Source organism: Symphalangus syndactylus, chromosome 14 (assembly GCF_028878055.3).
Source record: "Symphalangus syndactylus isolate Jambi chromosome 14, NHGRI_mSymSyn1-v2.1_pri, whole genome shotgun sequence".
In the NCBI taxonomy this organism is placed as follows: domain Eukaryota; kingdom Metazoa; phylum Chordata; class Mammalia; order Primates; family Hylobatidae; genus Symphalangus; species Symphalangus syndactylus.
In genome coordinates this window covers 93,835,147-93,849,153 of record NC_072436.2, presented here as the reverse complement: position 1 = coordinate 93,849,153, position 14,007 = coordinate 93,835,147, and the positions used below count along the sequence as shown (strand labels likewise).

The following is a 14,007-nucleotide window of genomic DNA, read 5'->3' as shown; positions in this document are numbered from 1 at the left end:
GGGAGGGATAGCATTAGGAGATATACCTAATGCTAAATGACGAGTTAATGGGTGCAGGACACCAACATGGCACATGGATACATATGTAACAAACCTGCACATTGTGCACATGTACCCTAAAACTTAAAGTATAATAATAAAAAAGAACACACACACACACACACACACAGAGAGAGAGAGAGAGAGAGAGAGACCTGAGAGAGGCAGAGGGGAGATCATGAGGCCTGAGAGAGAGGAGGGGAGACCATGAGGCCTGAGAGAGAGGCGGAGGGGAGATCCTGAGGCCTGAGAGGGTCAGAGAGTGAGAGCAAGAACACACACACACACACACACACACACACACACACACAGAGAGAGAGAGAGAGAAAGAGAGACCTGAGAGAGGCAGAGGGGAGATCATGAGGCCTGAGAGAGAGGAGGGGAGACCATGAGGCCTGAGAGAGAGGAGGGGAGACCATGAGGCCTGAGAGAGAGGAGGGGAGACCATGAGGCCTGAGAGGGTCAGAGAGTGAGAGCAAGAACACACACACACACACACACACACACACACACACACAGAGAGAGAGAGAGAGAGAGATGGTTCTTGCCAGCCCCTGGTTTACACTTTTGTTGACGAGATGCCTCTAAATCCTTACAATCTGACCCCCTTCTTCCCCTTGCTAGTTTGAGGGGTTTCTCTAACCTTTGTATCAATGAGCCTTGGCTAAGACACATGTGGCCATCTCCCTCCTCTATCTCACTCTATAACGGCATCTGAGTGCCAGGTGCTGCCTGAGATGTTGCTTCCTAGAGAAAACACCCTCCATCAGAACCTCCAGCCATTACTTTCAATCATGCAGGGGACTTTAGCCCACTTGGAGAATAAAATTGGAAACTATCTTCCCTGCAGCCATCTTCTCATCAAAGTGGGACAGGAGACACTATCCTGAGACATCAGTCCGATCTTCCAATTGTCTGTTTTCTGCTCCAAAGGAATGTAATGCAGGGCGTTTATTCCACAAATGTGAATACATTCCAGGAGATGATGGCCTTCCCTTTCATCCCTCAACAACCATTTTACAAGGGCCTGTAAGTCTAGGGCTTTGTTGCAGCCAAGAAGAGACATTCCCTTTGGTTGGAGCCCAATTCAGAGGGCAGTTGTGGAAGGAGGGTAATGTGTGTGTGGGAGGAACAGAGGGATTCTCGGGGGAACCAAAGCAGGGACCTAGAGAAGCCAGCATCATAGCAGTTAATGGGGAGGGGCTGGGCTATTTACTAAAATATAACAAAATGTAAACATTTTATTAGCTCTTCATTTTATTAGCTTTTTAAAAAGACCCTTTGCAATGATTTATTAACCACTCTGGAATCTCCCTAGCCTTTGCTGAGACACCACTGTCATGCATAGGATCCGCCTAGCTAGAGCCCCTTGGGCAGAAAGCATGTGGTCCCAGCCTTTTGAGGACCCTCATCCCCTCCCACACCCTCACTTGCACCCTCCACTGTCATTGGTCCAGGCTGCCGCTGTTCCCCTCCAGCAAATGTTTATTCCTGCCCTGGGCCTTTGCCCAGATAGGCTTCCTCACCCCTGACTCTTTCCTCTGCTGATCACAGCCTCCTGATCCCTGGGGTGCCGGCCAATCTACCGTCCTCCGTGAGGGCCACCCCTTACCTCTCAGGCTCAGGCCACACTGCCTTCTCCTTCCTCTGAATGCCTGTGGCCTTCCTTGTCACAATGGCTCCTCTGTGCACCCGGCGCAATGATTTCGCAGCTTCCTGAAACTACAGCTCGTCTTCCTGTTGGAACTGCCATCCGCGTGAGGGCAGCCCCTGAGCTTCAAACACAGGGTAACTGGCAGGAGAGTCTTGGCACAGCTTGTATGGCCTTCCCCCAACTGGCACTACCCCACACTCCATTTCTGGCACAACCCTCCCCAAACTCAGTCACATGCCTCATTCATCTTTGTTTCAAGACTCCACTCTCCAACCCCAGCTCAGCACCTTGCACATAGCAGATACTCAAAATGTTGTTGACTTGAAAACAAAATATTCATCAGGTTGAATCAATATTGTTCTTTTCAGGGGGTTCAAAGAAAGAAAGAACCAGTTTTGGGGACGCTGTGACGCTCAGCTTGGCCTCTGTTTAATGCTGACCGCCCACGGAAGTCTTCAAGAGGGCCATGAGGCCTTGTAACCCTGATGCAGTTGAGTTCCAGCTAGAGAGAACAAGGCCACACAGAGCAGAGACCAGACATCTCAGGGCCTGTCCGGGAGCAGCCCGGGGCACAGTCTGTCCGAATCTGCTCTTTGGTAATAAGCATAGTGAACATATAATTTATTGCTCAGACCAGGACACTTTTGAGAGAGAATTGGTAATTACGCTGGGACTATCCCAGATAAGCAAGCAGGACGGTCACCTCAAGCAATCAATCATGTTCTGTGGCCAACCCCTCCAAGGAATAGACAAAATACAGTTTTCTAAACATAAGAACGTGCTAAACCTCAAAGTAGAGCTTGGTGCCAAGATCGCTTTATTTTAAAAGCCAATTGTGTTATTGAAGAAAAGGCTATGTTCTCGGCCCATTTTGGCTACGGTCGGAGACTGCTTAGGGAATTGTCTTAAAGTTGTATATGCTCCTGGGCCTGGGGTTTTCTGAAAACAGAGCAGAAAACAGGGACTGATGAGACAGTGAAACCAAAACCCTGAGGCTCCTGTGCCTGGCTACTGGCTTGGATGTGGTAGACAAATTCCCCAAGGATGAAGACCAGGGCCACACCAGCCTGGGCTGAAGCCTGGCAGACCCTCGAATTGGAGCATGTCCTTGGAGCAGAGGCTGCTCCTGTCAGGGGCTCACCATGAGGCTGGAGGGGGTCTGAGAGGCCAGCCAAGCCAGGGGCCACCTAGAACCTGCTGGGAGAGGTGGGGTCACATGCCACCTGCATCTCAAGGCACACCTTATCCCAAAGGGCACTTGGCCCAGGCAACTCCTATCCCAAGGAATGCCATCATCTTTCCCCCTGGTGACCTCAGCCAAGTGAGTGAAGAGAATTAATTCTGAACCTGATTGGTCTAACTCAAAAGCCCAAACTGCCTCTCAAACTTGGGTTGGGTTTTAGTCATTGACCCAGAGTTATTAAAGTAAGGTGTTTCTCAACCAGGGTCCATGGACCCCAGGGTCAGAAATGTTCTCAAGGGATCCACAACATCTAATTTTTAAAAGTCATGTTTTTGTTTTTATAAAATGCTTGAACAAATATTATTATTATTTATTTATATTATTTTTTTCAGACAGAGTCTCGCTATGTCACCAGGCTGGAGTGCAGTGGGCACGATCTCGGCTTACTGCAATTTCTGCCTCCCGGGTTCAAGTGATTCTCCTGCCTCAGCCTCCCAAGTAGCTGGGATTACAGGTGCCTGCCACCACCACACCCAGCTAATTATTTTTTGTATTTTTAGTAGAGATGGGGTTTCACCATGTTGCCCAGGTTGGTCTCGATCTCCTGACCTCGTGATCCACCCACCTCCACCTCCCAAAGTGTTGGGATTACAGGCATGAGGCACCACGCCCGGCTGGGTTTTTTGTTTTTTTGTTTGTTTGTTTTTGGTTTTTTTGAGATAGGGTCTCACTCTGTCACCCAGTCTGGAGTGCAGTGGCATGATCTCAGCTCACTGCAACCTCCACCTCCTGGGCTTAAGCAATTCTCATGCCTCAGCCTCCTGAGTAGCTGGGATTACAGCTGTGCACCACCACACCTGGCCCTATTTTACCAATTATTTAAACAAAGATTCTCTTCTGTAGCAATAAAATACAAATAAATGCCATTTTCATAGACTAAGACTTCAATTTCTTAGGTTGGTGTCTCCCATGCTGGCGGCACATGCACATATTCTTGAAGTCCAAAGGCATTTGAGACACCAGTGTAATGATTAAGATCAAGGGTTTTAGAGTCCAACAAGCCTGAGTTCCAGTCCTAGTCCCACCACCAACAGATCAGTGGGACCCTGGGCCTGGGCTTCCCGTACCTTGCCCATCAAATGGGGCAGAGTACCTGCCTCTAGGGGGCTATGAGTCTCACTGGCATCTCTCTAAGACAAAGAGACTCGGACAGGCCAGCAGTTAGCTACCACCACTATTACTCTTTACTATTATCACCTACTTGTCATTTCCACCCTGCCCTGCAGTTTCTTATCTCTTCAGGAGACAGCGAGAGTGGAGCAGAGCAGTCAGTCCAGAGCACATGAGATCAGCTGCCTGCAGAAACCACTTTAAGTGACAGGATGTTTCCCTTGCCAAAAGCAGAGGAGCAGCCTGGAAATCTAATCAAGTCCTGGCCAAACGTCAAAGGAAGCTGAAGCCTTTATTAGTGCTATTAATGAGGGTTCAACATGCATGTGGAGTCCTGGGAGGCCAGGGCAGAGAACAGAAGGTTCAGGGGGCCTGCACCTCACAAAGCCACCCCTTAGGAGGCTGCTGGTTGGGGTTCAGCCACCTTGAGAATATCAAGCTCAGTTCCCCTCCCGATTTCACTGCCACCAACAACCTTCTGGTTGTCTTCAGCTTCCATGAAAATTTTCTATAAGGGAGAGACTCCACCAATCAGTGCTCCAGTCACCAGGCCCGTATGGTGAATGCTTAGAAGTTAACACTACATCTTCTGTTGCCTCTGAGTTTGGTTAGCATGACTCAGTGTTCCTGAGAATGCCCGACTCCGTGGGCTCTGACAAACATGTTTCTGGATCATGGTGATGCCACTAAGGTGTGTGGATCCCCCAGCCTCCTGCTGTCAGTCTGTCTGCAATTTCACTGGCAGGGCCTCCCAATTATCACTCTAGATAAAGGCTGTGCTACCTCTCTGCTGCCCAGCAGCTCTGGGGCAGAGATTCTGAAGGCCATGGCCTGGGACATGGGCTAGGTAGGGCTAGGGGAGGTGATTTGCAGCCCAAGCAGTGGCAGTAGTAGTCCTCTCCTACCCATCACTCCAACTTCTCCTCCTAGCCCCTTGACTCCCCTAGGTGGGCCCATTTTCTTACAGGCAGAATTTGTATTTCTGTCTCCCCAGCCACCTCAAATGAGTCTACATACCAGCAAGTCTTGGGGACTTTCAGACTGAGTTGCAGACTGAAAGCAACAAAGCTGTGGGAATTAAAACTGTCTTTTGGGCCGGGCACGGTGGCTCAAGCCTGTAATCCAAGCACTTTGGGAGGCCGAGGTGGGCGGATCACGAGGTCAGGAGTTCGAGACCATCCTGGCCAACATAGTGAAACCCTGTCTCTACTAAAAATACAAAAAAATTAGCAGGGCGTGGTGGCGGGCGCCTGTAGTCCCAGCTACTCGGGAGGCTGAGGCAGGAGAATGGTGTGAACCCGGGAGGCGGAGCTTGCAGTGAGCCCAGATGGTGCCACTGCACTCCAGCCTGGGGGACAGAGCCAGACTCTATCTCAAAAAAAAAAACAAAAACTGTCTTTTGACATTAAAAAAAAAAATCCACTGTTGATAAACTTCACATTATGCTTTTATAATCTTTCCTGGTCTTCTCTAGGTTTGGAGGAGTCCTGCATGCTCCCAGGATCCACGTTCTTTCTATCTCTCCATGGACTTGAGCCTCTTCCCTGTCTGTCCTGAGTTTTTGGGGGTGGGGTGATCGCTAATGCCTTAATGGTCCCATTTGGTTCAATAAAAATGTTTCTGCTTCAAATTTTGCTTCCTTGGGCTCCCAGAAGCCACACACACAGAGAACAGCCATTCTGGCTGGCGGGAGGCAGCCACTGCAGGTGCCCCCAACAAAGCGTCTAAGTTGGTAACATTGATGGCTGATTAATGTGCTGCTTCCAACTGGCCCCATAATTCAGCCACAGATGTTGGGCCTGGAGTCACTCTGAACCTGAAGTTGGTTGAGAATGTCCAGGTATTTGAGCATTTCACTCCTGATTGCCTTGACAGGCAACTGTATGTACCAGAACTGTATACACATGATCATTCCCCCATCTCACCACTACCCCGCACCTTCTACACACATAGAAACAGAAAACCTACCACCATAACCATACCCCTGGGGGTAGGGGGCGGTCTGTCTTTTCAAATACTTACTGAACAGCTGGGCAAGAATCGAGGGACTCTGGATTGAAAACAAGAAGTGATAGAGCTTGTTGGAGGTATTTTCACATTATAATGACCTGGACCAGGGCCTTCATGCTATCAAACATTTAAAAAATTGCTTCATTATTATGGTACATTTGATATATTTCAAGGCTTTATTTGCCTTCTACAAATAAATACATGAATCACTGGGATATAGTAGAAAAATCCCATATTTGGTCTCGAGAGATCTCATTAAGGTGTGAGCTGGGACAAGTCATTGTGAAATGGGAGTAACTCCCGCCTCACCTTCCTTGTGCACGATGGTGAGGAGTGAAGGAGGGTTAGGTGAGCGGTACCTGCCTCCCTTGTCCCTGCCAGGGTCCCTGATGCCCCTGGGCTCCCAGCCCACACTCAGGTCCCCTGTCCCCTCACAGCAGCATGCATGCCTCATGCCGTACTTGTCCCTCTGTTAAAGGTGACTTGCTGCTCCAAGCTGTTAGCTTTATAAAAATGCTTATTCTTTCATATAAATGTCATATATATTATCTTAGTCCAAAAAAGTATTCATAGCCATTCACTGATATAAGCACAATGCTATGAGATAAACATAAATAGGTGAACATAATTTTAAAAGACAATCACTCCAGTAGGAAAATTAGCAACAGGCCATTCAGAAAGAGGATATACAAACGTTTAATGAGCAAACTTCGAGAAAGGAGGGCTTTAACCTCATTTATAACCAAATAAATTCTAATTTAAAAAACAAACTTCCTTTTTTCCCCACGGGGTGAGGAGAAGGGGGTTCTAAAAATTAAAAAAGGTTAAGAAAGAAGAGAGAGAGGATGGAAGAAAGGGAGGGAGAAAAGGAAGGAAAGAAGGGAAGGGAGGGAGGGAGAGAGGGGAAGGAAGGAGAGAGGGAAAGAAGGAAGCCAAAGCTTTAACAACCAGCACAAGCACTCATTATGATGCTGGCAGAAGCATACATTTGCTCAGCCTTTCCAGAGTGCAATCTGGCAAGATATGAAACAGCTTAAAACATATATGCCTATCCAGAGAGGGAGAAAGAAGAAAGGAGAATGGTTATTGGTTGTTGCAGGAAACCAGGAGACAAATGATGAGTCTTTAGCCTAGAATATGGCAGGGAAAATGGGAATAGCCCAAACACCACACTGGATAATGCTAACATGATGTTCATCTTTTTTTCCCCCTAGTAATTCACTTTTTTCCCCCTCCATTTTCAAATAGGTAGTGTTCTTTGCCTCAGGAGTGGGACAGAGCAAAAAAACAGAAATAAGTATTTTTTTAGCATGATATCTTGGATCTGTTTCTAAATAATGCAGGAGTTAGGGGAAGTGGGTTGGACTATTAACCCAAAACACTGGCTTAAAATTGAACATTGTTGAATTGTTGACTAGGTATATGAGGTTTCAATACAGTATTCTAAGTTGTATATATTTTTCAAGTTTTCACAAAACGGAGTTTAAGACAACGTATATTTATTATTTTGACCCAGCAGTTCCAGTTTTAGGCATTCACCCTAAGAAAACAATTGAGAATGTGTACAAATATTTAGCCACAAAGACTGTAACATTGTTTCCAAAAGTGAAAACTGGGAAATAAACTAAATAATGGATGATATGTGCCTGGTTAAATAAATTACAATGCTTCCATCCAGCAGTCCAGTGTTGATGAGTTTTTATAGACATAACAACTACTCCCAAATGTCATTAAGTCAAAAATGCAAGCTGAACAAATGTGCATAAAAAAACTTGGAATGAAATTATCTCAGAATGTTCATAAACAGTAGTTTTCTTGTGGTAGTGGTGTGTTGAATAAAAAGGAAACAAATTTTTTTTTTTATTATACTGCATGCTCTAATTTTTCTACAATGAACACGAGTGCTCCTGAAACAAGAAAAAATGATACTTAATGTACAGATAAATGGCTATGGAAATTAGGTAAAGAAAAAAAGAGGCCAGGCATGGCGGCTCACGCCTGTAATCCCACCATTTTGGGAGGCCAAAGCTGGTGGATCACTTGAGGTCAGGAGTTCAAGATCAGCCTGGGCGACATGGTGAGACCTTGTCTCTAAGAAATATAAAAATTAGCCAGTTGTGGGGGTGTGTTCCTGTGGTCCCAGCTACTTGGGAGGCTGAGGTGAGAGGATCACCTGAGCCGCAGAGGTCAAGGCTGCAGTGAGCCATGATCATGTCACTGCACTCCAGCCTGGGAAACAGAATGAGACTCAAGAAAAGAAAAACGAAAAGAAAAGGGAAGGGGAGGGGAGGGAGAAAGGGAGGGGAGGGAGAAGGGGAGGGGAGAGGAGGAGAAAGGGAGCGGAGGGGAGAGGAGGAGAAAGGGAGCGAAAGGGAGAGGAGGAGAAAAGGAGGGGAGGGGAGGGGAGAGGAGAGAGAGCCAGCAGTAAGGTCATAATAGGGACATGTATCTGTAAGATCCTTATAGTAGGTAAGCCTGGCCACAAATGAGCGCCACAGATTTCACAGAACAAGCACTGCACTGCAGACCCTCCACGGTTTGTTGTGTTTTTTTGTTTGTTTGTTTTTGTTTTTTTTTTGAGACAGTCTCACTCAGTTGCCCAGGCTGGAGTGCAGTCACACCATCTTGGCTCACTGCAAGCTCCACCTCCTGGGTTGAAGCGATTCTTCTGCATCAGCCTCTCAAGTAGCTGGGACTACGGGTGCGTGCCACCAAGCCTGGCTAATGTTTGTATTTTTAGTAGAGACGGGGTTTCACCATATTGGCCAGGCTGGTCTCGAACTCCTGACCTCATGATCTGCCCACCTCGGCCTCTCAAAGTGCTGGGATTACAGGCGTGAGCCACCACACCCGGCCCTTCCACAGGATTTAAAGCAAGGCTTTCCCATTCTCTCTGGCAGGTGGCAAAGCCATGTAATCGGGGCTGCCATTCTCAATTACTCCACCATGAATGGAGTCTGTTATTATCAGCCAAGCACACATCTGATAATCAAGGGATAGATGAGCCTCACCATTTTACAACTCATGGCAGAGAGATGAAAACAGTCATGTTTTCAAACTGATGTATACGTGTGACAGAGGTTGCTGTCAGGGTGAGGCTCTCTGGTGTGAATTCTGTACTCACTTTGAAGAAATCTAAGCCATAATAAATACAAAGAAGCAAAACGCCAAGAAAATCTGCACAGGAACAGTTTGTGCAGGAGTCTCTCAGTTTGGCCATAATAATGCAGTGCTCTGAAGCCAGATGAGTAGCTGGGGCAAGAGACGATGCTGAGTGTGCTACCACTGATTCCGCACCTACGATGGCCATCTGCAGAATGGCTAAGAAAGGAGCGACCTGCCCCTTTTCCCCAGGCCTAATGTGGCTTTGCTTTCTAAAGCTTCCTAGTCTCAAGCTGCCTGGGAGTCCAGGCATGAAGCCTGATGAAGCATGATGCATTGCCATCCTATCCAGCAGTTTCCTTGCATGGACTTGGTCATCTGAATCAAAGGGACTAAGACGTGCTGCAGAAAGAAGTTACTGAATGCTATTCCACATGTGGCAGATGGGATCTTTAAGAGGGAGCACTAGGGAGGTGGATATAAGCCCAAGTTCATATTCCAAAGCCACAGGCATGCTGCGGCAAAGCCATGACTATTCTGAGACTGCTCATGGCCGGGCCCCGCAATGGCCAGGAAACAGCTCTAGCAGAGTCCCCACTGCTGCCCCATCCGAGGACGGCTTGAGTGGACAGATGGCTCGGGATGTGCCATTTCTGAACCCAGTTCAATAGGAGGGTGTTTAAAACAAGAGGGACATTTGAACCATGTTCTCCTCTTCCTTAAAGCTGAGCACTCTGCCCTCTCCTTTACTGGGGATCCTCAAGTGTGATCTAGACCTTGGGTCTCACATTATGTATGACACGTGGGCAGAGGGAGGCCTCGGGTTCACCAAGCAGCACTAAGCATCTCTTTCACAAATCAAATGGGCCATTTCTTAAACCTTGCTTTTGTCAGGGTCATGCTTTGGCACCTGTGGGTTTCCCAAAGCTAAACCTTTCAAAGACCACTGACAAAAATTCTGTCTCCAGGGGAGAACAGAGTAGTCACCTTCCTAGAGTCCTAGAACTTGATGTCAAAAGAAACAACAGGGAACCTTTATAGTATCTATTCCTCAGCTCTGGTACGTGATTACACCTCAACTCTCCTGATGAGAATATCATTCTCTTCCCTTTGAAGAAGTCCTATTTAATTGTGCTTTTATTTGAGGGCAACTTTAACCAACGGGAGCTGTAAGGATTATTACACAGATGAATAAAATACTCTCTTTGGCCTCTGGGGAGTTTGGAGTCCAGTGAGGGATATAGGCAGAACCAAACAGAAACACCACAAAAGAATAAATGGAGATAGGAAGGGCTGGGGTTGTGCTGAGCAAGAGCTGAGCTATCTGCCTGGCTTTCAGATGCCAAACCAGGCTCTGGTGTAACAGGGATGTCTTGTTAAGTGCGATCCCAGTGGGTTGTGGGATGTCGCCAAGGCCAGGAGCTTTCATCTTGCTGCAAAAGACTCAGACTTTCCTAGAGAGCTCCTAGGTCTCTGTCATACCACAAAGAAGCCTGGCTTATTGGTTCCAACTTCTGATGGGTCATAATGCTGTGTAACATTACAGGCCTTTGGTAAGCCTGACATCTCCTGCCTGTACACACTCCTCCCAGGGCTGAGAGGCTGGGACTGGTTAATCTGTGTAATCAATACACTCCTCCGGAGTGAAGACGTGTATCACTCTGGGGCAGCCCAGGGCAGCCAAATGCCAGATGCCTCCTAGAGAACGTGAGAGTAGATGAAACTCTCCCAAGTTGTTAGGCATTGAATTCTATACCCCCCAAGCATAAGTCCTATGAATTTCCATTGTTGACGTGGCTTCCATGCTGAATACTGTCTCTCCCCAGTTTTTAAGGTCTTATGAATTTGGAATTCCCAGTATCTCAGTATGTGACCTGATTTGGAAATAGGGTTGTTGCAGGTGTAATTATTTAAGCTGCAGTCATTAGGGTGGGGCCTTGTCCAATATGGCTGGTGTCCTTTATTAAAAGGGGAAATTTGGATACAGAGACATGCTTACAGGGAAAACGCTATGTGAAAACAAAGGCATGGAACTCTAAACCGAGGAAGACCAAGGAATGCCAACAAGCCACCACGAGCTGCGAATGAGGCATGAACAGATTGTCCCTCACAGCACTCAGAAGGAACCCACACTGCCAACACCTTGGGCTGGGACTTCCAGTCTCCAGAACTGTGAAACAACACATTTTTGTTGTACTGGGCACAACAAATACCCAGTTTGTGGTACTTTGTTATGGCAGCCCTAGCATATGAATACATCAGTGTTCAGCTCGTGTCTTTATTCAGCCAATATACATTGTTCCAGGCTGTGGGCTGGAAGCTGGGAATACAGTGATATATGACTGTCTCCTAACAGCTGCTCTCTCCTCATTTCTTAGTGTTAGAACAATTTTTAACTGGGCTCATGTCTACCCAGAATAAGGATTCACTTTCCCAGCCTCCCTGGCAGTTAAGTGGGGCTGCATGACCAATCCTGGGCCAATAAGATGGAGGTGGCAAAGGTGCGTGCAAATTCCAAGGGGAAGCCTTCAGGAGAGGGCATATTGTGTTTCTTCCCCACGCTCCTTCCTGCCCGCCGGGCCCCTGTTCCCTACTCTCTGGGACCATGAGGATGGAAGCCATGCTCAGCAGAACAGCCCATAGGAGGAGTCTGATGCGGTAGAGTTGCCACACCAGCCCTAAACTGCCGACTGCAAAGACTGTATACAAGAGAGAAATCAATTGCTATCCTGCTTATAACATTGTTATTTAGGGTCTCTGTTACTGGCAGCAGAACTTAGTCCTCATCAACCAGGTAGGCATGGATTTCCTATGCTCATAAGCCTCACATTCTAGCACAGAAGGCATACCTTACCAAAAATAAATAAATAAATAAATCACAAACGTGGGGAGTATCACACAAACGGATGTATAGGATGCTATGGAGAGCACCTCAGAGAGTAAACCCATCTAGTCCAAGGGGTCCGAGAAGCCCCTCAAGGAAGTACATTTGAGGCTGGTGGAAGAGTTTGTAGGAAGCTGTGTTGGGAAAGCTAGGCCAAAATGGGCAGGGCCTCGAGGACAAGCCTAGAGAGAAGGATGTTATTCATTTTAACCTCGCTGGGACAAATTCACTGCATTGCAAAAACAAAATAAAAAGTGTTAACTGGACTGTGCTGATTTAATTAGTAGAAAAGACCAAAGAACAGATGATTAGTAGTTGCCAGGATATCTTAATCTGTGTGCAAGTTAACAGTAGGAATTCTCTTCCATTCAACTTTCTGAACCATGAATGTCCCAGGGGGTTTGGGACTGCTGCTAGGTTGAATGTGTCAAACCTCATTAAAACAAAGCTTAAAAAGTCAAATCCACAAATATTCACTGAAACCTGCTGTGTGCAAGGTATTTAGGCCAGGGATTCTGGCAGATGTTAAAGACATTTCATCTGGGATCACTGACTTCAGGGTGCCTGCAATCTAGTTGTGAAGACAAGGACAAAAATCTAGTGAAAATCCCAATATATGAATTAAGGAACCACCACCACCACAGCAACCAAAAAGCAAACTGTCACAGAATAGAATTCAATATGAAATGAATGAGTATACCAACTCGGAGGGCTTATGATGAGTTCACAGTGAGGGGAGGCCACGGGGAGAGGCAAGTTGTATGAGGAAGCTCCAGGGAAGAGGGATCTGGAGTAACACCTTGAAGATAGGGAGGACACAGGTGGACAGGGAGGGAGGGATATGAGGGCAAAGGCATGGGGCAAGCAGGTAGAGACTGGCAGAGTGTACTCAGATTCATGTGCAAAAGGGATTTTTAATCATTACTATGTTACAAAATTTGATTTTAAGTTGTTAAGACAAATGAGGTCATGTAAACTCATGAGGAAAATAAACCACAGAGCAAATCCTTTAATATGAGATATGACTCAATCTTACTCCATAGTAACCAACTTGAATTTGCTAAACTTACTTTAAAACAATCATATTTCTCCAGAAAGCACACACATTCTATTTCCCAGGTGAAGAATCTTTGTGCACTGCTATGGTCTGGATGCTGAGGTCCCCCCAAAATTCTTATGTTGGAACCTAATGGCCCCTGTGATAGTGTTAAGATGTGGGGCCTTTGGGAAGTGATTATGTCATTAGGGCTTCTTCCTCATGGATGGGACTCCTGCGCTTATAAAAGAGGCCTGAGGAAGCTTGTCTGCCTTCCTCAGACAGGAAGGATGCTGCTTTCTAGCTGCATCCTCTTATGGCAGAAGCTTCTGCCCTTTGCCACGTGCAGATGCAGCTAGAAGCACCATCTATGTGGAAGGGGGCCCTCATCAGACACCAACCTTGATCTGGGACTTCCTGGCCTCCAGAACTGAACAATACATTTCTATGGTTTATAAATTACCCAGTCTAAGGTATTTTGTTATAGCAGCAGGAGTGGACTACGTGGACCAAGAAACATGAGGTGTGAATTCATAGACGTCTGCATAGGCTCCTGTCAAAAAATGCACCGGGGGGCTGGATGCGGTGGCTCACGCCTGTAATCCCAGCACTTTTGGAGGCCCAGGTGGGTAGATCTCTTGAGGCCAGGAGTTTGAGACCAGCCTGGCCAACATGGTGAAACCCCATCTCTAAAAAAAAAAAAAAATGCACTGAGGGACCTGAAATTCAACTTTCTCAAGTTAATACCTTTTTGCTTTTCACGTGTGTATGAACATGAGAATGGTTTTTACAGTTTGATGGCAGATGTAAACATCTAAATGTCACCATGTATTTCCAGTTTCTGCCAAGCCTTCATTCTGAATTCTCGTTTACAGACAGCAGGTTAAAGCCCTTTGGGTGCTGGTCTTCCAGGCCTCCTCTCTACCCTG

At 46.8% G+C, this 14,007-nt stretch overlaps 1 protein-coding gene across 9 annotated transcripts in view; it reads right to left on the bottom strand.

Annotated features, from left to right (window-relative positions):
• Positions 1-2,493: 2,493 nt before the first annotated feature.
• The window catches only part of STPG4 (sperm-tail PG-rich repeat containing 4), a 65,059-nt gene continuing 53,545 nt past the window's right edge, over positions 2,494-14,007 (bottom strand). For 7 of the 9 annotated variants that reach the window (XM_063618060.1, XM_063618061.1, XM_063618057.1 and 4 more), the window contains 2 exons: positions 6,069-6,173; positions 2,494-2,632 (listed from right to left, as the gene is read on the bottom strand). In XM_063618060.1, coding sequence (XP_063474130.1) covers positions 2,516-2,632; positions 6,069-6,173 — 222 coding nt within the window. In that variant the 3' untranslated portion in view covers positions 2,494-2,515. The remainder of the gene's footprint in view (positions 2,633-6,068; positions 6,174-14,007) is intronic. The other 2 variants (XM_063618063.1, XM_063618062.1) reach the window with 2 other exon arrangements.